Source organism: Phascolarctos cinereus, unplaced genomic scaffold, assembly GCF_003287225.1.
Source record: "Phascolarctos cinereus isolate Bilbo 61053 unplaced genomic scaffold, phaCin_HiC Scaffold_3;HRSCAF=262, whole genome shotgun sequence".
Taxonomy (NCBI): Eukaryota; Metazoa; Chordata; class Mammalia; order Diprotodontia; family Phascolarctidae; genus Phascolarctos; species Phascolarctos cinereus.
The window spans coordinates 227,606,351-227,631,507 of NW_027555736.1; the positions used below are offsets into that span (position 1 = coordinate 227,606,351).

The 25,157-nt window shown below is 37.3% G+C and overlaps 2 protein-coding genes across 9 annotated transcripts in view; one reads left to right on the top strand and one right to left on the bottom strand.

The window, feature by feature from the left end:
* Positions 1 to 219: 219 nt before the first annotated feature.
* FCF1 (FCF1 rRNA-processing protein) lies at positions 220 to 10,706 on the bottom strand. 2 transcript variants are annotated; one of them, XM_020986289.2, is made up of 8 exons: positions 10,602 to 10,706; positions 10,241 to 10,308; positions 8,795 to 8,866; positions 6,353 to 6,501; positions 3,011 to 3,083; positions 2,220 to 2,307; positions 1,791 to 1,885; positions 220 to 450 (listed from the first exon to the last, which is right to left on the bottom strand). In XM_020986289.2, the coding sequence occupies exons 1-8, from the start codon at positions 10,602 to 10,604 to the stop codon at positions 402 to 404; spliced, it is 597 nt and encodes a 198-aa protein (XP_020841948.1). In that variant the 5' UTR covers positions 10,605 to 10,706; the 3' UTR covers positions 220 to 401. The 2 variants fall into 2 exon arrangements, with proteins under 2 accessions (XP_020841948.1, XP_020841947.1); XM_020986288.2 differs by lacking the exon at positions 10,602 to 10,706 and adding an exon at positions 10,428 to 10,580.
* An 8-nt stretch (positions 10,707 to 10,714) lies between these two features.
* The window catches only part of AREL1 (apoptosis resistant E3 ubiquitin protein ligase 1), a 60,844-nt gene continuing 46,401 nt past the window's right edge, over positions 10,715 to 25,157 (top strand). For all 7 annotated transcript variants that reach the window (XR_002324460.2, XM_020986293.2, XM_078151470.1 and 4 more), the window contains exon 1: positions 10,715 to 10,869. The gene's annotated coding sequence lies outside the window, so the exon portion shown is untranslated. The remainder of the gene's footprint in view (positions 10,870 to 25,157) is intronic.

The window sequence follows — 25,157 nt, forward strand, 5'->3', positions numbered from 1 at the left end:
CCTAAGATATCTGGCAGCACATTGTTCAAGAAATATCATTTACATCTAGTGAAGTGACAGCTTCAATATTTTCCTCATTTATGTTTATTCCCAATATAATAAAGTTTTACCTAGCACCAGCTTCGCTAGAGGCAAGGGAAAAGTTCACAGAAATATTTATTTAAAACCCATTACCCAGCAATGAAGAAGAATCAGACAATAAGAATAACGGAGTCTATGGAAATGTCTAGACAAAAGTGATTTATGTGTAAATTAAATGAGTTTTTCATTAAGATACAAAAATCATTTCAGAATAGGACGAAAAAGTCAATCTCTATAACCCCATTTTATACAATATGACAAGTAATGGACTAGAATGGTGTTTTGCAGACTGGCATCACAGGAAGTTCAGTCTCTTGATGTTACAATCGAGGGGCTCCATAATCATCCGGCATTCTCTCGATGTTATACCTATTTACAACAAAGAATTAACACACTGTTCAGAAAGCCTGAAGAACCTATTCAGTGGCCTTTATTTTGCTTTGTATTAACTAGCTCTGATATTCTCTCCTTGGCCTTCCAGCATGCAACACAGAAGGGCATAAAATTCCTCTTAGAATCCAGAATCATTCAGGTACTGAAAGAAATGCTGAAGAACCAGGAGAACACCGTACACGGTAAGAGCAGCACTGTGCAATGATCAGCTATGCCTGACTTAGCTCTTCTCAGCTATGAACCAAGATAATTCTAAAAGGCGCCTGATGGAAAATGCCGCCACACCCAGAGAAGGGACTGATGGAGTCTGAACGCAGGTCGAAACATGCCGTTTTCACTTGACTTTTTTTTGTTTTCCTTTTGGTCTGTTTCTTCCTTCACAACATGACTAATATGGAAATATGTTTTCTGTGACTGTACATCTATAACCTATATCAAATTGCTTACTTTCCTAGGGAGTGAGGAAGGGGGGGAGAAAACTTAGGACTCAAAACTTTATAAAAAATGAATGTCAAAAATTACATGTAACTGGAAAAAATGAAATGTTATGAAAGAAAGAAAGAAATGCTGAGGAATTTGCAGTACAGTGTACTAGCTTTGATTAGGCTGAGAGTCCACAGTATAGAAAAAGAGGGAAACAATTCAGATCGGGGGACAGACTTAAAAAATTCTGGGAACGTAAAAGCAGTTCTTTTATAAACCTTTAGCTAACCAGAGTTGAAGAGGTCAGAGAGATTTTTGACACATTTAGGTCTTAGACCTGGATCCTGACTTAAGTGATTTCTGTGTCTAAAACCAACTACTCCCAGCTCCTCCCATCACTATCTCATATATATATATATATATATATATATATATATACATATATATATATATATATATGTATATATATATATATATATATATGTATATTTTGCTTTTTGGTGGGGCAATCAGGGTTAAGTGACTTGCCCAGGGTCACACAGCTAGTGAGTGTCAAGTGTCTGAGGCCAGATTTGAGCTCAGGTCCTCCTGACTCCAAGGCTGGAGCACTATCTATTGTGCCACCTAACTGCCCCCTACTATCTTGTATTTCTGTACCATCCACTTTCATTCCTAAAACTTTCTTTTGTCCTTTTCCCTATTGGTTGATCTTTTTTTCTCTTCTGATATTTAACTATTTAAATATTGGACACAGAGCAATCTATAAGATCTTGCATCTTCACCTAATCTTTAAAAGAATAAACATACCTGAAAGGGCATAAAAAATCATGAATACTTTTAAACTAACTTGAATGACAATAATCTTATCATCATCATCTTCAGACATGTCTCACCTGTGGTTAGAAATGTACATGATAGGAACTCCAGGGATCTTCCGGATTCTTCGTTTAAGGTCTCGATCAACTGTAGCCACAATGTAACACTTGTGCTGCAAGAGGGACAGGGACTGAGATTATCTAGAATATACACATACCAGTGTATAGCTTTCACAGAATAATACTAATGAGAAAGGCTACCAAAACAACCTAATGCATAAAATAAGTAGATTTCTGGATGGGAGACTCAGTTACTCTCCAAGAGACTAACATGAGTAGCTATGGTCTATCCTTCCTTTTTTCCTCTCACTTGCTTATGAACAGATTCCATGTGATTTCCCCCCAGGATTTGTGGATGTTTTTTGGGCTATATGCAGAATATATTTCACCAATTATTAAGCAACTTTTTCTAGGCTAAACACAAGGGAGACCACTCAAAATGGATACCTGAGTGACCCTCTGGACTAAGCAATCATCTGCATATGTGCCTTTGTGGGAGCATGGTAATCGTTCAAATCGTGGGTCCTTGGCAATCCTGTAAGGAGAGAAACGCTGAATTCAGAGATGTGTCTATGCAATCCAGTCACTACAATTTTCAAGCAATGGATTCACAACAGAATTCATAAGGAGATATTAATGTCAGCATTTCCTTATATAGTTCAGTTCTTCAGTGACTTGAATAAAGGCATAGATGACAATCCTGTTAAGAACAAGCTGGACTATGCCATTCTGGAAAGCAATTTGGAACTATGTCCCAAAAGTTACTAAATTGTGCATATCCTTTGATCCAGTGAGACCACCTGTAAGTTTATTATACCTGAAAGGTATAAAATAAGGAGGGAAAAGACCTAAACACAAAATATTTATAGCATCACTTTTTATTGCAGTAAAGAATGGAAAACTAAGTGGGGGGGGCTTTTCCTTAAACTAAACTTAAATTATTAAATTATTAACTGAAATTCTGTTAAGTCAGGGGTTCCTACATAATAACATAAGAGAACAAGAAGCTTAAAATATCACCTCTAACAGAAAATGGAGATAAAATTTTAAAAGTTGTACAAAAACATGAATATATTAACCAAGAAATCCTAGCTTATGAGTTTTAGAGCTTTGAATTCTCAACTGCAACTCTAGAGGTAATTAGCTTTACGTGTATTTTAACTAAGTTAATAAGATGAGAAAATTTAGGACAGCAAATAAATGAAATGGGACCAAAGGAATCCCCAGTATGTCCCTACCTCAGGGCTACTCGGTACTTCTGTCCCAGTTTTTCAATTTCAGCCATTACACAGTCAGTTATGCAGGGAATGCCTATATGTAATTAAAAAAATTACCATTCATACCTGTGAAGAAATCTGTATCACTTTGCTTATGATATGCTCTAAGAGACAAAATTAATCTGACTTTCAGATGACACTGTGGCTTATTTAGAAAACCTCCAGAGAACTGGCAAAGAAACTGAGATGATTAACAATTTCAGTAAAGCAGCAGGTTATAAAACGCATGCACTGAAATCATCAGCATCAACCCTATTCAGTTAGTCAATGGCGATACAATAAAAATGTTAAAACTACCCTCTAAGTTTCAACCAGAACAAATTACCAAGGAGTTACTTTACAGAATTAGAAAAAAATAGTAAGAAAATTCATTTAGAGCAAAGGTGCTTAACCTTAATTATGCCATGTACCTCTTCGGTAGGTTGGTGAAATCTATGGACTCCTGCTCAGAATTCTGTTTTTAAATGCATACAGTACACAGCAGTACAAAAGAAATCAATTATATTAAAACAGTTACCAAGTTCCATAGACTCTAGGTTAAGAGGAACAGAGATCTAAAATTTCAAGGTTAATAACTATATTATAAAATAATAATCATTAGAGCTTTCTGGTACTGGTGAAAAAAGAGGAAAGTAGATCAGTGGAATACACTAGAGTGACAGATTAAACCTAGAAGCCATCAAATGTGGCAATATTCAATAAATCCAATAACACAAACCTCTTGGAGAAGAACTCCTAATTCAACAAAGACTGGGAAGGCAGGAAAACATTGTGGCAAAAATTACATTCAGAATAGTATCTTATGCTATATACCACAATAAACTCCAAATGCAACAAAACAGAGGTGGCACCTTTCAGATCCATGATTAGAATCCTTAAAAAAATTTTTTTTTTGGCATTTTTTGTTTTTACATTATCTTTCTTTTTGAATATATTCCTCTTCCATCCCCTATCCAGTTAATTATTCCTTTTAAACAGAAAATAAAAGAGAGGGGGAAAAAAAAGCAGTTCATCAAAACTAACACATCAATGGAGTACAAGTATATTGTTTCATGTTAGGAGGAGAATTCTTAACCAAACAAGGAACAGAGGTGATCAAAAAAGAGAAAACACTTTAACTGCATAAGATCTAAAACAAAACACAACAAAACCTTTACACGAACAAAATCAATACAGCTAGAAACAAAAAACTCAAGAAAAATACCTTTGTATCAAATATCTGATAAAAGCCTGATATCCAACCTATATCAAGACATATAGTGAACAAATATATAAGATCAAGAGCTATTCTGAAAAGATGAGCATTCAAAGAATATGAACAGTTTTCAAAAGAATTGCAAACTATCAAAGAGATGAAAGAATGCTCCAGATCATTAACAATAAGAGAAATGCAAATTAAAACAATTCTGATGTATCTTACGCTCCTCAAAGTGGCAAAGATGATAGAAGACATAAACAGTTAATGCTGGAGGGGCTGAAAGAGGCCAGGCACATTAAGATACTGTTGGTGAAGTTGCAACATGGTCTAACCATTTTGGAAAACAATTTGGAATTGTAGGAAAAAAGTCTCTGCACTGTTCCAATCCTTTGACACAATGGTAATCTCATGACTGGGCATGTTTCATGATGGTTAATGACAGAAAATACCAAAAAAATTCAAAGTAGTATTTTTGTAATAACAGAAAGCCCAAAACAAACAAAAATCCAAAAAGTGGGTAGCTATTAGTGAGGAAATGGTTCACCAAACTGTGGCATATGAATCTAACAGTATAATATTGCACAGTTAAATAATTTTCAGGAATCTGGAGAAACACAGAAAGACATATAAGAACTGACAGAGAGTAAAATGAACAGAATTAGGACAATATAGACAATTACTACAGAACGCAAATTAAAACCGAAAAAAATCAGCTGAATTCTGATTAATTATAATGAACAATCTTGGTTCCAGAAAAAAGAAGACGAAACAAGCTCTCTCCTCTCAGTATAGGCAGGGAACTATAGCTATGCAACATGGTACTGTCAAACTGTTAAAAGTGGTTGTTACACCGCTTAACAGTTTTTGTTATGATGAGGCAGGAGATTACTATAGTATGGAAAAACAAGGTATTAAAACTACTTTAAAAGAAGTACAACTATGGGAGGGTATAAAAATCACCCTCCATGGGATTATCCTCAAAGGTTAATGAGAAAACTGAAACTTCCCTATAGTTGTCCATTTTACTTATTGTATCAATGATTTCTATACTCCAGTCCTTCAAGAACATCCATGATTTCATCAATATGGGTATACCCTCTACTGAGACAGATAGCAACATCTTCACACTGTAACAAAGCATTTCACTGCATTTCTGTGACCAAAAAAAAAAAAATCCTGCTGGTCAAACTTTCTGGTGATAACTCAGGTCTTAGCCATGTGAGGCCCATAAGTGAAGCAAGTTCAACTTGGTAGGCCATGGCAGAACTTATGCCCCACAAAAACCCAAGGTCATTTTTTACCATGACAACATATAAACTTCTATATATATAAAATAAAAATTTATGCACAAAAATAGCATAGGTCTTCTTCATGACGTGTTTGAGTGGAAAACATGGGCAAAACATGGGAAGATTGCTCAAGTGTCAGATCGATATTCATGAAATATTGAAAGATCCAGAGAAAGGCCTATAAGCATAAGGCAGATCCTATATGAAGAATTTATGAAATGAAAGGATGAATTATATTGATAAGGTACAGATGGGTTGCAATCAGTACTGGTGGTAGGATTACTTGCACTGATCTGTAGAGCCAACAAAGTACATGGTATATCGATCAACAAACATATGAAATGAGGTCCATTCCTTATTGAAAAGGAGAGAGAAGTGACTTACAGCATACTGAAAATTCAATGATTTTCATATTAAAAGTTCAATAGAATTTATAAAATATTATACATTGATATTTGAAGCTCTAGAGCAGGCCTGTACAACTTGTGACCTTTAAAGGCACTAGGAAATTCTGAAGCAACTTCTGGAAAAAGAAGTTATATCCAGATATTTCTGGATTAAGTGCTTTTACTGTATTCCAATTCCTTGAAAATTGACAGTTGTCATAATAAGTAAATATAGACATAAGCTCTTAGGCTGACGAGAATTTCTCATTTCACAACCATTTTAGGTAAATAGAACTTAACATATTTTAGGGCAGAGACTGTTTCATTTTTGTCTTTGTATTCCCAGGATATGGCACATAGTAAGTGTTTTAGTAAGTGCTCATTGATTAATTTGTTATAGAAAAAGTCTTATTCCAAGGACAATACTCACACTTGGCATACAGACAATCCATCATTGACTGCACTAAGTCCAACTTGGCTTTGATAGAGAAGTTGATAAAGTTGGTATCAACCAAGATGTAGTAAGGGGGTCCCAACTGTGTGTTATATTGGAAGAACAAGCAGGACGGGTGCTGGGGACTAAAAGACAAGAGTATAAATTAATTTAAAATGATTTTTACTCAGTACCAACAATACACTTGACAACAACTAAAGTCCTCTGACAGTTAAGAGGAGTTCGAACTCTGAAGAGGCATGTTCTATGAAGAGTGTGGCACATTAACAAAGTGAAAGGGACTCTGAGGCTTAACTTCTTTTCCCTATTCTTCCTACAAAGAGAAAGACTTTAGACAGCAAATGGAATGCTGGGCAGTGATGAGGAAGCAGAGGTGGGCTGAAGGCCAGGTTGTGAAGGCCTTTATGAGGAACTTATGTGGGATGCCTGATGCTACAAGGAGTCACTGGGGGAGTGACAAGGGCAGACCTGCACTTGAGGAAAATCACTTTGGCAGCTGAGAGGAAGATGGACTAGAATGGGACAAGATTTGAGACAGAGAGACCAAGGAAAAGGCTCTTGTACAGGCAACAGGTGATGAAGGCCTGCACTAGGGTGGTGTCCAGGTGAGTAAAGAGAAAGGAATGGATGTGAGATACATTATTGTGGTAGAAATGACAAGATCTGGCAAGTGATGGCATATGCGGAGTGACTACATGAGTAAAGAGTCAAGGATAATGCTCAGGTTGATAAGAAAAACAGGGAAGATGGAAAGTGGGGTGGGTTTTTTGGGGAAAGATAACAAGTTCAGTTTTGAATACCCCAAGTTTGAGAAGCTTATGAGACATCTAGTTTAAAATACCCCAATAAAGAATGGGAAGCAGAGGACCAGAGCTTAGAAGACAGATTAGAATTGAATATATGTATTTGGGAGACATCTGTATGGAGATAATTAAACTCATGGGAGCTACTGAGGTCATACAGTGAAAGAGCATATAGCTGAGAAATGCAGAAAGATGAAGATTGGGAAAAGGCCATTAGATCTGGCAAATAAGAGACCATTGATAACTTTGGAGACAGCAGTTTAATTAGAAGCCACGTCGAAAGAGATTTAGAAAAGTAAGGGAAATCAGGCAATGGGGATACACAGCTTTTTTCTAAGAGGTTGGCTATGAAAGGAAGGAGAGATATTTGCTTGAGAGGGTTGTAGAGTCAAAGAGGATTTTTGTAAGTAAAGGAGACTTGGATGCATTTGTGAACAGCAGGAATGGAAGGGATGATTGTGGAGGAAATCTATTTGAAAAGATGGGAGGGGGTGGGATCAAGGGAACATGAAGAAGGGTTGGCCTTGATAATAGGAGTCACTTTTTCATCAGAAGTGGAATACAGGTGAGATTAAAGGATGATATCAAGGGGTTTCAGAGATACAGAGAAAGGGAGAAGAGGCAGCTTATGGCAAAAGGTCTTTTATTTTCTCAATAAAATATGAAGTGACATCCTCAACAAAGAGAGGAAGGGAATGATGAAAGAGGCTTGAAGAAGGAAGAGAAAGCCTGGAACAACCTCTATCCTGAGTGGAATATTGAACCAGCTACTAAGGAGTAAAAGGACTGTCTTACTGAGGTGAGGGTCAGGTTGAAATTGGAGAACATAAATTTTTAGTGGACCAGTCACTTCAACTGCATGACTTTCTCCAGATCCGTTCAGCAGGATGTGAGTAGGAATGAAGTAGATGTTGGGTGTAATACAGGATTAGGGTTTGGAAAATGGTGTCAACAGGATCTGGGGCAAAGTAATGTATGAATTAGTTAAATGTAGTGTGGAGATTAAGGAGGGGGGAAAGTGAAGTTAGAGCAGGGATGAAAGCCTGGAAGAATACTGAAGGAGGGAGGATTGGAAGTACAAAGAATAGATTTAGGAGGGATATAGCATAGGGAGAAATGGAGTGATAGAAAGTTATGATATAATAAAGAGATGAGAGTTTTTGATTACTGAAGTGAAACACTTGTTGGAGAGATCAAGGGTGTGATCATCCCTGCATGTAGCTGAAGTGAAGTGGAAGAGGACTGAGGGATTAGGAAAACTGGGGTATGTGGGGACCTCAACATAAATTTGAATGGACTGATAGTGGTAAAGGGAATCTAGTACTGGAAGTGAGGAGCAGAGTACTCCTGCTCACTTTCAAGGACCAGTATGGAAGAGGAGTATGAAAAAAAGTTCAGGAAGTGATAGACAGAATGGCTAGGAATGCACTATCACCTGGGAATAGCCAGTTCTCTAAGTACAAGAAGAGGAAGGAATATGAGAGGAAGAGGTTTAAAAGAGAAATTTGTTAACTACACACAGCAGTTCCAGAGGGCATGGTGGAAAGGGTGAGGAGGGGTGGAAGTGGACATGGGAAAATACCAAGGAAAACTTTGGATTTTCTTCAATACTTACACTTCTCTTTCCTTGAGAGCACTGGGATCTTTCTTCTCTTTCTTTTTTGGTTTTAATCGATCTTTTTCTTTTCTAATAAAATAAAAAAATTAATTTAGGAATAACATCATTTAAAAAGTCCTTATTAAATAAATATAAGTATACCCAACTCTTAATTACTTTTATTAAGGGACAAGAATAATGACTTAGGTAATCTAACTTTGGCTTTTGCTATTAGTAAAATCAGTTCCCTGAAGGCTGCAGTGAGAGCTGCTCTAATAACATACTAGATATTAGGAGATTAGCCTAAGGAGATATCTTAATATCCTGAGATTAAAAACATGTAGAATTTTTAATTTATGCCTGGTTAAACACAAAGTAATTGTGGCTCACAAAGAGACAAATAATTTTATCTCTCAGCTTCTTTATCGAGGATTAAAATCTACATCTAGGTGACAAATTATCACATCAAACACTTCCCCAAACTTTACAAGACTAAATGGGTTAGAATTAGTATTGGCTGATGAATGCAGGAATAGAAGAGAAAAAGCCCTTAACACTGTCAGTGGTATATTTCGGATCTGGCACTTCTTTTATCTAAAACATACAACATTTTTAGTTCATACATGAATAAACGGAAAGTGTATGAGCCACATATTTCTCCAAATAAGGACAAATGTATTAAGAGTTAGTATGGCCTGATGAATACAAGGAAAAGTTCTTCTCAAATACTGTTAATGGCATATTTTTCAGAAGAGCACACTATTCTAAGAGTATAACAATTTAATACAATATGCACTATTCAGCTCACCTAGCCTCTTCTTCTCCCAATCCCCAAAACTCTTGGCTGCCCAAGTGTAAGCTATACCCCACCCCAGCCTCTCTTCCCATTCTCTATCCACTTGTCTCAACTGTTATTTTTCCCATGCTTGTTTTAAAATTTTTTGTGACTGATGCGTGGAAACATCTTATAAAACTTCTTTTGGTAACAGTATCAAATAATTAACTCCAGGCCTCAAAATAAATTACTGGCGTGGTTTAGCAGCAGAGCTTTAACCCAGCCAGGTCTTCTAGACTCCAAGGCCAGTCCTCTATCTACTCTGCCATACCTATAAGATAAATGTTCCAAAATGGTGCTGAGTTTAGTAACTGAAATGAAACTACAAGAATGTCAAAAATTATTTCTTTTGGGAACTAATTACAACCAATTACTTGAGATCAGCTGCATGACAAGCAATCCTACATAGAATAATTCTCCTAAAGAGAAGCTTTTTTAAAATTAAAGTTTGCTTTCAGATCCGCATTTTCCCTTCCCCTAAATTCAAGAGGAGGTTCCTTTAAATTTAAGTCATATTTCAAAACGAGCAACACCTAACCAGGAATCCGGGGACCGAACCTCTGCAAGCAAATTACGACTCTCCTCTAGTCGCGTCTGCTTTAGGACGGTAGCTGATCTAGGCTACTCACAATCTTTCATCGCGTAAACTAAGCATTCGCTTCATGGTCGCGTATTTCCTTGCTTTCTTTTGTTTCCCCTGAAAATAACAGACACCTTTGAGTTAAAATCCTCAGCTCCGTCCCGATATCCCCCGCGATGGCCTTCACCAAAAACCTGGAGTCTACCCGAGACTCCCCCCTCGCCCCTGTCCCCTACTCCCTGGCTCCTGGCAGATGAGCCCGGCGCGGAGTTGACGAGAAAGAAGGGCATCCTCGGACCCCGGCTCGAGAATTCAAGCGTCAAGGGTTCCCTCCGCCTCCGTCAATTTGTTTATTCTCCAGTGAGGAAAAGTGCCGTCCTCCCCAAACCCTTCCCTTCCCACTTTCCTACCATGTTACTAGAGGACTTCACACTCCGAAGTCTGAAGAGCGGCGCACACTTTCTGCGTCAGTCTCCCCGACGTCCGGCGACGCGAAACCCCGGAACCGGAAGTGATGCCAATTCCCTGGGAAACGGAAGAGCTTCTCAAGCGGGACCGGTAACGGGACCGGGGACCGAGGTCTCCGTCGGGGTTGGCGGCCGGTCCGGGGGAGTCGGTGCTGGCACCCCCCCCAGGCAGTGGGGCGGGGACCTGGTGTCGCTGCAGCCCCCACTCAGGGTAACGTCTCTTTTCTACGGCTGGGAACCCCTTCAGGCTGCTGGCTCAGTCCAGGGTCCCCTACCGAGCCCGGGGTCGCGGGGAGGTTGGTCCTATGGCACCTGCTGGTCGGGACCCTGAAATGCCCTTCGCCTCACAGGCTGAAGCCCCCTTACTTGTCCTGGGATGCAGGACTTGGGTAGATTGATTCATTCACCCATTCATTAGGCAGGTGAAGTGCCTTGCATTCTGTAACGCGCTGTCCTATAAAGGAGAATCAGGGCTTAGGTGTATATTCTGGGCAGTACAGCCTTTGTGTATGAGACAGTTGTGGAAGTTGATAGGCGAGGGCCTTGGTGGTGGTTAAAATAAAACAGGCACAAGCTAGAAAAACAGCTTTGTAGCTTTTACCTTTGAGAGAGAAATCTTGTGTGAGTACATCTTTATTCTATACGCACATGCTGAAAATAATTTGAACTTTTAGCTTCCTGTTGGATTCCTTGAAACTAGTAGCATTTCAGTTTCAGTTGTTACTGTATCTGTGTGTATATATACATACTTGTACATACGTGTGCATCTGTAACATGCATATGTGTATATATAGCTTGCACCCTATAAGTATATTCTTGTATATAGCTAGCAATATGTGCTATGTGCATACACATACATGTATGCGTACATGTGTGTATATTTATAGTATCCTATATGTACATATCCTATTGTATCCTAGAATACTGTATATATATACCTAGAATATATGTATACATATGTGTATATGCATATAGCTAGCGTCCTATATGTATATATCCCATATATAACTAGTATGTATATGTAGATATACACCTATGTGTGAAATGTATCTATAATTAGCATCTCATACATGAATATATACATATATATGTATGTGGATGTATATCTATGTTTATATACACATACATGAATATCAATATTTATCTAGCTTTCTGATGGGAACTACCAAAAAATCTATTAAATTGATTGAAAAATTGAAAAATTTGATTAAATATTCAGATTGTAAAAAACGCAGATATATGTTGATGCATGTGTGATTTTGATAGAGATGGTTATTCCATAGTAATAGTCCCAGACTTAATTCTATCTAGTCTTTGGAGGAAATTTGTACAGGGACTTTCTGCTAGAAAGCACTTATGTTAGGATGGTGCTTTTCTCATAAGAGATACTTTAAAAAAAACCTTGAATGAATAAGTGATCTAATTTGATCATCACAGCTCCATTAGGTAAGTAGTGTCAACATTATTCCCATTTTACAAATGAGGAAATGGAGGCTTAGTGAGTCTTTGACTTAACAGAGATCTGACAGTTTGTCAGTGTAGGGATGAGGACTAAAGCTTAGGACTTTTAAGTTCATGCCCTTTTTACTGTGCTATGCTGCCTCATTTTTCTCCATTGTATTTACACATTTTTGGAGGGCATTGTTATTCATATCTGACTCCAGTTGAGTAACATAAATGATTTAAGGTTGCAATAATTTAGTTATCAAAGCATCTCTAGGTCTTGGCTCCTGTTTAATTCTGGCTTATGCAAAGCCAGAGTATGGCTTTTCACCCAGAGGAAAGTGAAAGCCATGGATGGGGTTTTGGCAGATAATAAATAGTTTTTTGGTTTTTACTTCTATTATAAAGAAGTGGAGCTTCTGACTGGTAAATAACATTTTTAGCTGAATCTTTTGGTCTTTTGTATGGTATTGATCTAAGGACTCATAAACCTTTGCTTTAATTATTTGCTTTAGAATTTTATCAATAATCTGTGTCAAGGTCAGTGACCTGTAGTTTGATGAATGCAACTTCTCTTCCCTTCATCAAAAACACCAATCTGTTAGGACTCAGACTCTTTGTCCAGTTAATTAGAAATTTTGTTGAAGTCAGATTAGGACCAAAAAGATCATGATTTAGAGTTTGTGTCCTGAAATTTAGAATTCCTGGAAAATGTTTTAAGTATAGTCATCTTTTATACATTTTTTCCCCTTTCTCAGAAGGTTCCTATATGCTTTTACTTGATAGAGAAATTTCTGGCAGTGATTGAACCATAGTAAGCAGGTCATGACTCATTCTTTGAAAAACATTTGTTTTTTTCTGTTGAGACCTGATACTGTTACCATGCAGGAGTGGCATATATAGAGGCTCCATGTATCTTTGGAGAAGCGCTGTGTTGTTTTGGGTGAGTTAGGATCAAAAACTGCTTAGAATTCTTTGTATACTGATGAATAGAAGAAATAACTTAATTCTGCTCAGAAGTTATAAGAAAAGGATATGTAGTGTTATTTATAGTACTAAAGAAAGAATTCCTATTCACATTTGATCCACAGCCTGAAATCACTGAAGCTCAGACTTGACTCCATCTAGTAACTGGACTGAATCATACTAGTAAATTATGCTAATTTGAGCATTATTGCAGGCATTACTGTTTATCTTATAAATTTTTTATAGGTAAGAGAAATTTGCATGGGCACTTCTTGATATTTTGGAGCCAAAGAATTGCAAGTGGGCTCCTCCTGCTATAATTACCATGGAAATGAGTTAATTAATTCAAAGACATTTTCTGGAATGCCACCATTTTGTTCTTTTCCTTTTCAGTTCTAAGATTCATTTAGTGGCACGTGTCTGTTTTTTACTAGTATCAGTTGACAGTTATAGGTGTAGATTATTGTTTTTTAGTTGTTTACCTACAGACATTAGCATGCTAGATAATAAATGTTTTGCTCAGGAATTGTTTATATTGAAATGTTCTATAGGGAAATTTGAGAGAATGGTTCTTTGTCATGTGGATTGAAGCAAGAAGCCCCAAATTGTCTCTTGTTGCTTCTGTTTGAAAAAAGGATTTTGTTGATTTGTTGTTATTTTCTCTATGTTTTTGTTTTTAAATGTTATTGTAGTTTTACAGTGCTGCTTTTTGAGTCAAAATACAGGTAACAAGACGCTGTTCTTTATGTTAAAGTAGGGGTTTAAAAAGACCGTGTAGTTAATTTTTTTTAAGGCATCAAATTTTAATTTAGATGCTTAATTTTATCACTGAAAAGGTTATAGAAGTGCTTCTAGAGACATTTATTCACACAGGTTCTCCTGATATTCATTTGGTAGTCAGCTATTTTTGGTTTTACATATTGGAGTAATTGACGTCCATATCTCTCTGGATATTAATTCAAATCAGAGTACTGTAATTTAAAAAACATTTATTGAACATCATCATGCTAGGTCAAATTTTATGGCTTTATCAAGGATTCTTTGTGAGGTAACATCATTTTGCATTTTAAATGGTTTGGGCTATGAATTAGCTTAGGTTTAGTTTTCAGAGAGCTTTCCTTGCTTCCCTATGTTAATAAAGAAACTAGGTATTGGACTTGTGACACTAACAGTGATTTTCAAACTTTTGAAATGGAATCTTTATGGTTTTTTATATGAAATTTTAAACATCTGTTATGTCCAGTTTTAAAAAATATTTGTTAAATTTATCATACAAGTACCAAAACTCCCCTGCTTGTCTGTGCTGAACTTCTTTCTGCTCACTTTGATGTATTTTTTAATGTTTCTTTTCCCCTTTTTTTGAATCACTCTCATTCATCAGCTCCTCCCCAAGTATAAGCCCTCCCTTACAGCCATTTATTGTTGTTCAGTTGTGGCTGACTCTTTGTGACTGTACACTGTCCATGGAGTTTTCTTGGCAAAGACTTGGCAAAGAGTCATTTGCCATTTCCATCTCCAGTGGATTCAGGTAAACTGAGGTTAAGTGACTTGCCCAGGGTCGTACAGCTAGTAAGTGTCAGAGGCTGTATTTGAACTCAGGTCTTCCTAACTCCAGGCCCAGCGCTTTATCCATTGTGCCATCTAGCTGTCCATTGTAGCCTATAAATATAGTCAAAACAAATCAATGTATTGGCTGTGTTTCTTTATGTATCTCTAGTCTATTACCTCTCAGGGAAGCAGTGGGAAGGAAACGTGCTTTATCATCAATCTTCTGCATTCATTATTGGTCATTTATTTGTGACTTTTTTAGAGGAGATTCAGAGAGTTCTTGATCTATGATTTATTTAATCACTGTAGGGAACTGCAGGAGAAGGAACTCCCTCTACCTATGGGGAATTGGCATTTGCTCTGCAGCTTTCTTTAAAAATTGCCTGAGGACATTGAAAGGTTAAGTGTCTTGCTCAGGGATTTGAACCTGGGTCTTTCTGATTCCAAGTCTAGCTCTCTGTTCTTTTTTAACACACTGCCTTTTTTGCATAGGTTTTCAAACCTTAAATCCCAGCTTCATGTGGGTACTATGGGGTCCAGAGGAGATAATCATTTGGTCAACAAATATTTGTTAAGTGGTTACTGTGTGTGAGGCATTGTGCTAAGTGATGGGGATATGACAAAGGCAAAAAAAAAAGAAAGTCCGTACTCTACTCTGCTCTCGTTTTAATGGGGCAACAACATGAAAAAAAACTAGATAATACAAGATATATACAGTATAAGTGAAATCTCAGAAGGAAGACATGAGAGGTGGGAGACGAAACTAGGAAAGGCCTCACAAATTATGCACTTGTACTATGACCATGCCTTCCTATTAGAATGCAGTGGAAAATGTAAAAAAACTTAGCTCTAGGAGACTTTTTAAAATAAAGAATTAGAAACATTGTGTTTTAATTTGTTATAAGTCCATGTGATTAAAAGACCCTTTTCCTCATGTAACTGACTTAAACAAGGACATATAATTTTGCAGCCTTAAATACTTTATAATGTGCTATTTGGAAATTAAAATTGCCTCATCTTTTTTTGTTTGTTTTGTTTTTGTTTTTGTTTTGTTTTTGTTTTTAGGCAATTGGGGTTAAGTGACTTGCCCAGGGTCACACAGCTAATAAGTGTCAAGTGTTTGGTCTGAGGCTGGATTTGAACTCAGGTCCTCCTGACTTCAGGGCTGGTGCTCTATCCTCTGCGCCACCTAGCTGCCCCCTCATCTTTTTTTAGATTACAGAAATATAAATGTCAAAGTTGGAAGGGAACCCTCAGAGGTCAGAGTTCATCTAGTCCAACCTATCTTTCTTTGAAGCAGGAACACACTCTCTGCAATAAACCCATCAAGCGATCACTTATCCAGCTTCTTCTAGGAGATCTCCAGAGATGGGAAACCCATTCACTCACAAGGCAGCCTGTTCTGTTTTGGGATAGCTATAATTGCTAGGACATTTCCCTTCATATTGAGCTGAAATTTGCCCTCCTTCCCCATGTAACACGGACCCATTGTCCTTATTTATGCTCCCTGGGACCAAGCTAATCCAACTTCTCTGTTTATGTACCTCTAAGTTTGGAAACTGGTATCTTTTCCCCTTTCCCCCCCAAGTCTTTAAGCTAAACATTCTTCTTTCAGCCAGTCAAACTTGGGCAAAGTTTTGGGTATCTTTATCCCATGCCCCCTTTTCTGAATGTGTTCAGAATGTGTTCAGTGTTCCTGCCAAAATTCTTTTCCTACAATTTCTGATCTGGTCAGTGGTTCTTAATGTTGCCCAAGATTGTATTATCTTCTTGATTGTGATGATATAATTGAGTTTGTGATTCTTTCCATATGAGCTTTTGTTTGTTTTTTTGGTGAGGCAGTTGGGGATAAGTGACTTGTCCAGGGTCACACAGCTAGGAAATACTGTGTCTCTGAGACCGGATTTGAACTCAGGTCCTCCTGACTTCAGGGCCGGTGCTGCGCCACCTAACTGCCCCCCATATGAACTTTTGGCTTCTGAGTTAGGAAGTATCTGGGTTCAAATTCTGTTGCTAAGGCATCCTGGCTGTGTGATCTGGGCAGTTCATTTAACTTCTCAGTGTTCCAGGAAACTTTCTAAGACTTCAAATTTCAGATCAATTGCTGATATGCTTTGATAGAGGATGTTTCCTCACTTGCAGTAATCTAGAACAACGAAATCACGATTTTGGGCCAAAAATATTATCCAATATGTATCTTTTTATTTTGTCTACCATTTGTTAAGTGCATTGCTAAAATCCAAATATACTCTTGTTATGGCATTCCCTTAATCTATCCATGTAGCTGCCCATCCAGAAAGGAAATAAGGTTAATGTGGCATGATTTGTTGGTTTGAAGTGATTACTGCTTGCCTCCCGAAGTGCTCACAAACAATCCTTTTAATAATGTGGTTTAGTAATTTTGCCAGGAATTAACATCAAACTCAGTGACCTATAGTTTATAGCTTTCTCCCAGATTTTGAAAATAAGTACATTTTCCTATCTCTCATCATGAGGAACTTCTCTTGGTCTCCATGATTTCCAAAGATTACCAACTAAAGCACAGAAGTCACATTAATAGGTTATTAGTACACTAGGGGTAGTTTATTTGGGTTTAGTGACTTGAACTTGTTGAAGACAACTAAATATTTTTTTTACCGTAAACCCACTTATATGAGATTTCACTTTCCTGTTAACCAGTTCTTTCTTTCTCAGTCAGATCATTCTTTGTAGAGAAAACAGAAAGAAGAATTTAGGTAATAATAATGGTAACAACACTTTCATAATGTTTCCTCTACAGCTACCCATGAAATAGATAATGCAAATATACAAATATTTCAGTTTTATACATTTTTTAATAGAACACAGAGGCATAGAGAGATACAGTAAACTGTCCAGGGTCATAGTTCAGTAAATAAGTCTACCCTCTCTCCATCATCCATTGTCATTGTCCCATCCACCCCAAGCAGCAATTCTGCTCCTCCCTTCATCTTCCTCTTCTTTATATTATAACTAAAAAAGGTTTTTGTTGTTATTAGCTTTCATCAAAAGCATCACTTCATTCTTTTCATTAACCTTCCTGATATTATTTTAAAGAACTGTGCCACTCCTGTTTCTATTCTTATTTGCCTACTCTTGCTTCCAGTACGTGTCTTTAAGAAAAATTGGTTGATGGATTTCCTTCATGGCCACATCAGTTTCTTGAGGAGGAAGGTGGTTAGTGGAAAGGCTGCTGATCTTAGGTGAGAAGATCTGGATTTGAGTGCCGGCTCTGCTGCTTACCAACTGTGTGACCCCACAGATAAGCCTAGAGAGTACCTTTAACAATATATGTATTACCTACTTTGCAAAGCTGTTGTGAAAAAAGCAATTTATAAATTGAAAAGCTCCATGTAAATGCAAGTTATCACTATGATTATTATCTAGATAATCTAAATAACTTAATCTCAGAAAATTATGTTGAAGAAGCAACAGATTAACTTTTAAAGAAAAAAAATTCAAAGTCCAGATAGATTTACCAGTGAATTTTGTCAAACATTTAAAGAACAAATCAGCTGTTTTCAAAAGTGGAGAAAAAAGGCATTCTGTTAAGCTCTATAAGAAAAATGTAGTTCTGATTTCCACACCATGGAAGGATAAAGCACAGGAAGAGATCTGTCAACAGCCATCACTAATGAACAGTGATGCCAAAATAGGAAATAGTCACTGATAAACATTGTTGCAAAAATACAAAATCAAATATTGATGTAGAGAAGTCAGTATCTTTAGAAGATTGCATGTTTTCTACCTTATTGGAGTAATCTGTGTTTATATGGTGAGAGTTACTTGATTTGAAGTTCTTGAGGACTCTTTACTCCTCTTAAGCTGACCCTAGCTCTTACTATGGTATCTTGCCTATCCTCTGCCCTCTTTGAAATGTGTTGGTTTAAGTCAGATGCCAGGCATTTTATTTGTCCTTAACCATGTCCTCTTACATGGTCACTTCCAAGGTTCTCATCATTTAATTTTTTTCCTGTTTATTATTATGAACTTGACAAGCATCAACAATTATAAACGTTCCTTATGTGAGAAGAACCAAAAAAATTGCACGTGAAATTGAATCTCCATTAATTCAGGGTTCTTGTATGTTTCAGATTTCACACGGTAATTCTGTCTAACATTATCCTTCTCGTTTGTGTCTCCTTTTTTTCCTAATGATTCATTGATGTTCTTTGCTTTTTTTAGAAGCGCCATTGCTCCCCCCATTTCTCCTGCCCCTCCCATCCCTCACTTTTCCATTAATTTGTCAACTAGATCCTCCTTATTGGTAGGAATAAGGTCCCCCAATGGTAGTTCTTCTTGCCACTTCTGCTTTCTAAAAGTTGAAATGACCAGTAACGTGAATGAAAAATTTATCAGCTTCCTCTGTTTTTAATAATGGAACTTGAGTGGAGTCAGAAGACCTAGGTTCAAATTTTTCCTCTAACCTTGGGTGAAAACCACTTGTGCTTTCTGGGCCTCGATTTCCTTAATCTGTAAAATGAGACAGATTAGGTGACCTCTGAAATCCCTTATAGCTGATAAACCCCCCCCCCCACCCCATCACTGCCATATCATACCCCTCTGCCAACTTTTTGCTTTGTTTCTGGACCTCATCATTCAACGTCTTTTTTTTTTTAATGAACTACTGATGACAGTCTACATTGGTAGAGGAGGTTGCTCCTGGGAAGTTCCCTACACTGATGAAATCACAGGTCCAGTTAAAAAAAAAAAAGAAATTGTTCTAGACTTCATTTTTATGCCTCTTTTACTTACTCATATCATTTTATCCCTACATTTCAGACTTGGAACACATACTATCTAGTCAGTGGTAAGTCTGAGGTTGTATCTGCTTCCTTGTCTTTATGATACTTAGTTTTATTATTAGTAATGCTCAATGCATTTGAAGTTAGATGTCAGGGCCCATTGTTTATTACTACCCTTGTTGAATATTGTCTTTTGGAAATTACTGGCTACTATTACCACTATTTTTCCTAAGTCATTCTTGCTACTAAGTAATATCTGGCCAAATACCTATAATTAGATAGTTTTCTTCTTCCATTTTTAATACAAACCTTAAATCAGACCCACAAGTATATTAGCAAATATGTTCTCTTCTTTCAAACTGTGGTTAGGTGCACTCCATCTGTAGCCAAGAGCCCTTTATTCCTGTATCCTTAAGCAAAAATTCAAAAGCCCATTCTCTCCTGAATCTACCTTCTAAAGACTGCATTTTCAGTAAGCGCTATGGTTGAAAATAACATCTGTGTCACAGGGAGCTTTGTTTTGATACAAATATTTTCTGTGTCTGGCTCCACCAGAATTGTTGGAAGAGGTGGTCATTAGTTTGCAGTTTGATTGTTCTTGGGAGGTACTCTGTAAAATCCTGTCTTGGCCAAGTATTTATTAAGCAATTACCGTGTGCCAGGCATTGTGCTAAGCTCTGGGGATATAAAGGAAGGCAAAAATAATCCCTGCCCTCAGGGAGCTGATACCCAAATGGGGGAGACTATGTAATAAACTAGGTTCATACAAGATATTTCCAGAGTAGATTTAAAATACTCCCAAAGGGAAAGTCATTAACAGGTAGGGGGACTGGGAAAGTCCTCCTGCAGGAGAGGAGATTTAAACTTAGTCTTGGAGGAAACCAGAGAAATTAAGAGACAAAGGTAAGGAGGCTGAGTATTCCAGGCGTGTAGGAGAGCCAGAACAAAGGCATGGGGGTAGGAAATAGAGTTTTCATGCTTGTGGAACTATAAGTAGGTTATTTTAGTAGGATGCAGAGTATGTGGAGGAGAGTAAATTATAAGAAGACTGGAAAGGTAGGAAGGAGCCAGCTTATGAAGAGCTTTATTTAAAAAAAAAGTGATTGATGTCTTTTGTTTTTATATTGCCTAAAATTTCCCCTGTGTCCCTCTCCCTTTGTGAAGACCTTTCAGTGCCAAACAGAGGAGTTTATATTTTCTCATGGAGGTGATAGGAACATAGCACAATCTCTACATGTGATTGAAACATTCCTTCGTAACTGCTGAAATTGTGGCTCTTCCTGTCTTTCATCTGCTCTATATTCAGTATAGGGAGTGGGGGAAGTTATGTTCATAGCTATGCTTGAGAAAAATAACCTGGGCAGCTGAGTGTACTGTGGATTGGAGTGGGGAGAAATTTAGAGCAGGGAGGCTAGTTGGTAGGTGGTTGAATACTAGTCCAGGGGAGAGGTGGTGTGGACTGGTGTGATGTCTGTATAAATAAACAGAAATGGACCTATAAGAGAGGATGTGAAGGTAGAAATGATAGGATTTGGTGGTAGATGATGCTGAGGTTGCAGACCTGGTGCTTGGGAAAATGATGATTCTCTAGGCAATAGTAGAGAAGTGTGGCAAAAGGAAGGGTTCCTGTGAAGTTTTTTGACATGGAAAGTTTGAGATACTAATCTAGTTCAAGATGACCAAAAGGCAGTTGGTGATGCATGACCACTTCAGGAGAGACTATAAAAGATATGTAGATCTGGGATTTATCTGCATAGAAATGATGATTGAACTCAGCAAGGCTGATGGAATGTCTATGTAAGGTAGTATAGAGTGAAAAAGGACAGAGCCTCGGAAGACAACCAAGTGACATGGATGAGGAACTGGCAAACCTTGTATGTAAAACAGCCTCCTGATGGTTTGTGTCAGGCTAATACATGGATTCATTTCTTCTTCCGTTGGTTAGTCATAGATCGTCTCTCTCCTGGCAACACAGATGAGTCCTTGTTGTTATGTTGTGAAGTACAGGAAGCTACTTTCTATTAGGGTCCAGTTCTGTCCTCTATGGGACGAGCCTTGAACCCCCTACATACATAGCTCCAAAGATTTAGTGATCCTTCTTTCTTTTCTTTGTCACATTTTTCCATTCTCCTGCAACAGGTTTAGATTCACCTTTGCCTCCTTAGAATCTTTTTTTCCCTTTGTTTTCCTCTTGAAATAGTTCTTTTCTTTTTTTCTTTCTTTTGGCTAGGCAATGGGGTTAAGTGACTTGCCCAGGGTCACATAGCTAGTAAGTGTTATGTGCCTGAGGCTGGATTTGAACTCAGGTCCTCCTGACTCCAGGGCCGGTGCTCAATCCACTGTGCCACTTAGCTGCCCCTGAAGTAGTTCTTTTCATTCAAGAAACACTTGGTTCTCCCTTGTAAACTGGAGAGTAGAGAGTCATTCCTCCATTTTAATCTTTTATATAAAGTGCAGGGAACTAATCTGCATTTTTTTACATGTTTTTATTTGCTTTGGAAGAAATGTAGACATAGTGCAGTTTCTACAGATGACTGAAAGAAACATTCCTTCATAACTGCTGAAATTTTGGTTCTTCTGGCTTACTCCTACTAGGATTCCTAATGGAGGCTGCATCTTTGTATATTTGCCCAGGTTATTAATCAGCAGTTAGCAAATTCTTTCCAGTACCCTAATTCTTTCCAGATAGATCTGGAAAAATCCAAACCTCCAGTCATTGCTCAACTCTCCGTTTACTTTTGCTCCTCAACTGCTCAGTTGAATGAGTCTGGAGTTTTTGTTATGCTATCATCTTTGGTGTAGGTCTTGTGTCTGAAGCATTTGTTTTCTCTCTCTTTTTCTTTTTGCCTAGCAATGTCTCAAACTCTTATTATAATCTTATTCTAAATCTTATTTTCATAATGCTTTTTTAATGTAGAAATTATTTAAATCTTACTTTTAGAATAATTTTGTTTTTACATAATTTGTATTTATCAATATATCTTCTGCTTCTTCCATACCAGTGGGGTCATCCCTTCTAACAAAGTGTTAAAAAGGAAGGAAAAGAGTAGTTCAGTAAAACCAATAAACACATTGATTTATGTCTGACAGTATATTCGGTATTCTACAACCATAGTCCCAGACTGTGCAGAGAGGGGAAGGAAACTCATTTACTCAGTTCTTCTTTGCAGTCAAGCTTGGTCACATTGTGATTACATAGGTCATCCAGTTTTATTAAACACCTAGCACGTGCCAGGCACTGTGCTACGGAGGATGCAAATAAAAGTAAAAAACAGAACTTGTCCTCAGAGAGCTTGTACTCTAGTGCATTCATTTTCAGCTTTTCTTTCCATTTACATTGAGTCCTTGTGTATATTGTTGTCCTGGGTCTGCTTGCTTCACTCTGAATCATTTCATGTGTTGCTTTGTGAAACATTCATTTTCTTCAAAGATTTTTCTTTTACATCACTTATTTCTAAATGTATTCACCCTCCCACCTCCTCCACCAGAGAGCTATCTCTTATAGCAAAGAATAAAAAAAAAGAAAGAACAAAAGACAGTTCCTAAACACTAATCAACCTCAGCTGAGTCTGACAGCATCTGCAATGTTTCACACTCATCAGCTCCCACTTTGGAAAAGAAAAGAGCAAGGTACACTTTCTTCTTTGGGGCCAGGCTTGTTTTTCACAGTTTACAGTATATTTTTTCTCATTCTTTCAATTTAAACTGTTGTGGTTATTGTTGTTTTTTTTGGTTCTGCTTAATTTATTTTGCTTTAGTTCATATAAGTTTCCCTATGCTATTCTGAGTTCTTATTGTTTCTTTTAAAAAAATGAATGTTTGATCTCTTGTTTGTATGTGTAACAATTATATTTCTCAATATATCCCTGTCCTTCTCTTCCCAGAGATTCATCCCTTATAACAGAAAATTAAAAAGAGGAGAAAAAAGGTCAGCAAAACTAGCCAAGATATTAAAAAAAAGTCTGACATTATATATAATTCCACATTGATAGTCCCCCACCTCTGCAAAGAAGCAGGGAGATGTCTTTTTTTCTCTTCTTTAGGGCCAAGCTGGGTCATTATAATTTCACAGCATTCAGTGATTTTTTGGTTCTGTCCGTTTACATTGTTGTATTCAACGTTGTATACATTGTGTTCATTGTGTATTTTTTTTTCCTGGTTGTGCTTTGTATTTATTCAGACAAATCTTCCCATGTATCTCTGTATTATATTGCCATTTCTTAAAGCACGTTAATATTCCATTATATTCATGTACCACAATTTATTTAGCTGTTCTCTAATAAGAGCATCTGTTTTCAAATTCTTTATTACTACAAAAAGTGCTGCTGTAAATATTTTAATGTATGACTCCTTTATCTGTCTTTGACCTCCTCAAGGTATATTTCTAACAGTGGAATGGGGCCTGTAAATGGCTGCTGAATTTCCCACCTGGGGGGACCTTGTTTCCCCTCCACAAAAAAAAAAACAAAACAAAACACTTTAGTTCCTAATTATACTGATTTTGTTAGTGCAAAAGGAGCTGTCATTTTCGATGAAGGTTGAATGTTTTTTTTTGAGGTGTTAACCACTGTTTGTGAATTTGAATTACAGGTGTCTTTTTGTACTTGATTATACTTTTTCACTGCACATTAAACCACTGGATAGAAGGAATTTTATAATGTCTTTGGGAGAACAAATTTCCTACATCATTCCCTTTCCTCTTATTCAAAGATTGAACCATCCAGGTGTGACAACCCTTTTGCTCCCTTTGGGAAGTTCCATCTTGTGTTGATTTTCATTGTAGATATTGAAACTAGTGGGAAAAGGAAAAATCTGCCCTTTCAAATCTTTTTTCACAATGGTAAAGAAGCTTTTGTCATCTCTTTGGAGATGACAGAATGGTTGGCAAAAAAAAAATAGATGGAAAAAGAATCCCTTTCTGCAAAGCATTAACTTTAACTGGGAGTAGTGGGAAAGGAAATAAAGGAATCCATGCCTTAATGGGAATTGAACCTGCTGTTGGAAACCTGTGTGCCGTTTTGGTTTTGTTCCTTGGAGAATAGGTCCTGGATTCTGTTGAATGTCCTGACCAGTGTTGAAAGGGGAGGGGAAGTGGCCGTGCGGTAAATAATTCCAGCTGGTTAGAGCTTTGCCCCCTGTTGATGACAACTGTTGTTTTATTGGACCTTGATTCCTGGAACTTTGTTTACTCTAATTATTATTTCTTCCTACAGGCAATGTGAAATTTCCTGGGAAACCATTAGATAACCAGAGTTTGCTGGCATTTGATTGTTAGGTAGGCAAGAAAGAAACGTAGGGAAGGTATTTGAATATCTGAATTGGTTTTCCCCTAGAGCTGGGCTGCTTTACCTTGGGACTTTTTGTGGCTGGTTGAGTTTTTCTCTTTAGAGTCTGATATAGTATCAACTAGTGCAGAAGTGCTAAGCTAAGGTTGGTTCTTCTTTCTAGTATATAAAATACTGCATGTATTGAGAAATAAAAATAGGATAGAAAGTAAAATAGTTGTTAGGAGAGTCAGAATTTCTGACTCTACCAGCACCTATTTTTATATATATGTATATATGTGTTTTATATTTGTAAAGTATGTACATATATACATAAATAAATACTTATACATATACACATGTAAGAAAGGAAAGGAAGAGGCATTCTAAATGTGGCAGGTAGCTCTAGTTCTACCCCACTGGGTCACGGAACTGGCTGCTTGCCTACCATTTCATGCAAAGCTTAATGAAATAACTTCCTGGACTTATCGAGGGAGACGGCTTGTCAGATTGAG